Source organism: Chaetura pelagica, unplaced genomic scaffold (assembly GCF_000747805.2).
Source record: "Chaetura pelagica isolate M959 unplaced genomic scaffold, ChaPel_1.0 scaffold72, whole genome shotgun sequence".
NCBI classification, from domain to species: domain Eukaryota; kingdom Metazoa; phylum Chordata; class Aves; order Apodiformes; family Apodidae; genus Chaetura; species Chaetura pelagica.
Window position 1 is genome coordinate 2,615,477 of NW_009952560.1, and position 1,280 is coordinate 2,616,756.

The 1,280-nt window shown below is 37.9% G+C and overlaps 1 protein-coding gene across 1 annotated transcript in view; it reads left to right on the top strand.

Annotated features, from left to right (window-relative positions):
- The window catches only part of SKA2 (spindle and kinetochore associated complex subunit 2), a 5,575-nt gene extending 4,578 nt beyond the window's left edge, over positions 1 to 997 (top strand). The window contains exons 5-6 of the mRNA XM_010009117.1: positions 75 to 207; positions 871 to 997. Of these exons, the coding sequence (XP_010007419.1) occupies positions 75 to 207; positions 871 to 997 (260 nt within the window). The remainder of the gene's footprint in view (positions 1 to 74; positions 208 to 870) is intronic.
- Positions 998 to 1,280: the final 283 nt, after the last annotated feature.

Consider the following 1,280-nt stretch of genomic DNA (forward strand, 5'->3'; position numbering starts at 1 on the left):
AAGTAATTAAAGGACTTTCTATCTTTGGCCTATTTTCTGAAGAAACAAATATCTTCTATTTCTGATTTTTTTAGAATCCCAATTCAAACCATTGACTGAGGAAATCCTTATGACTGTTCCAAGGAGTATCAGGAGTACTGTTAAACTAGCAGACCTGAACAATTTGTACAAAGAGTTATTTAACCACTTCGTTGTAAATAAGAACAGGTAAGAATTAATTCCATTCATTAGTGAGAATTTTGTAAGCTGTAAAATTCAGGCTTTTCAAAGTAAACAAAATCAACTAGTTAACCACTTTGCTATATTGCAACTTCATAACTTGATTTACTCCCCTGCATTCTAAGGTACATGCCCCAAAACTCAAATGTCAGGCTCTTCAGAAACATTTTTTCACTCCAGTTTCACTTTACAGATGTCCAAACCTCTTGTCTGTTTAGGAAGGTTTTGCTGACACAGTCATACTGCTAAACCTTTTGAGCTGTTGGAATCTGCATCCAGACTGGAAAAGCAAAGCCCTAATGCTAAAGCAAGACTCCTGAACCCTGCCCTCCCCTCATCAGCCCTTCCTGCCTCCCCGAGCCCTGACCCATCTGGGATGTGTGCTGTGGATTTCTTGCAGGCTGAGGTTAAAAATGAGGAAGTTTCCAATTCAGGAATTCTCTTCTGTCTCTTTAACCCTACGGTTGGATTAGCAAGTGACTGTCCTCAGTTCAAAGTAGCAGAAAAGTTGATGACAGCCTGGATAAGCATGAGGATTACAGAACACTCACAAAAAAGCATTAATTAAACTGTATGCACTTTTTAGCCTTTTTCTGCCAGGCTTGATGCCTGATACCCTGTTTTGCTAAATAGTTTGCTTTTGTCTTGCAGAACTGCACTGAGTGTGTCACAGATGAACAAGATGAATATGAAAGCCACTGACTCAAGAATAAGAATCTTGAAAGAACTTGCTATTGTGGAACTTGACAAACAAGGAAATGTTAAATTAGTTGTGTAAATGGCAGCTCAGTCCATCCTCCTTTGATACAAGCAATTTTGTCATAGCTTCTGGATTATTAATAAGGAAGTATTTCTCTGGTGTCTAGGAGTTATAAGTCCACTGTTGGAAAGCTGTTCATATTTCTGTATACAAATTCCATTTATAATACTTAACACTGGAGGGTTAAAAAACATTGAGCTGGTATTTTACTTTGGCTATTTCCAGGACTATATTTGGTGCATTTTTTAAGAACATTGTTAGCCACATAACACTACCCACTGGGTAGCTCCCTTAAAGAAAA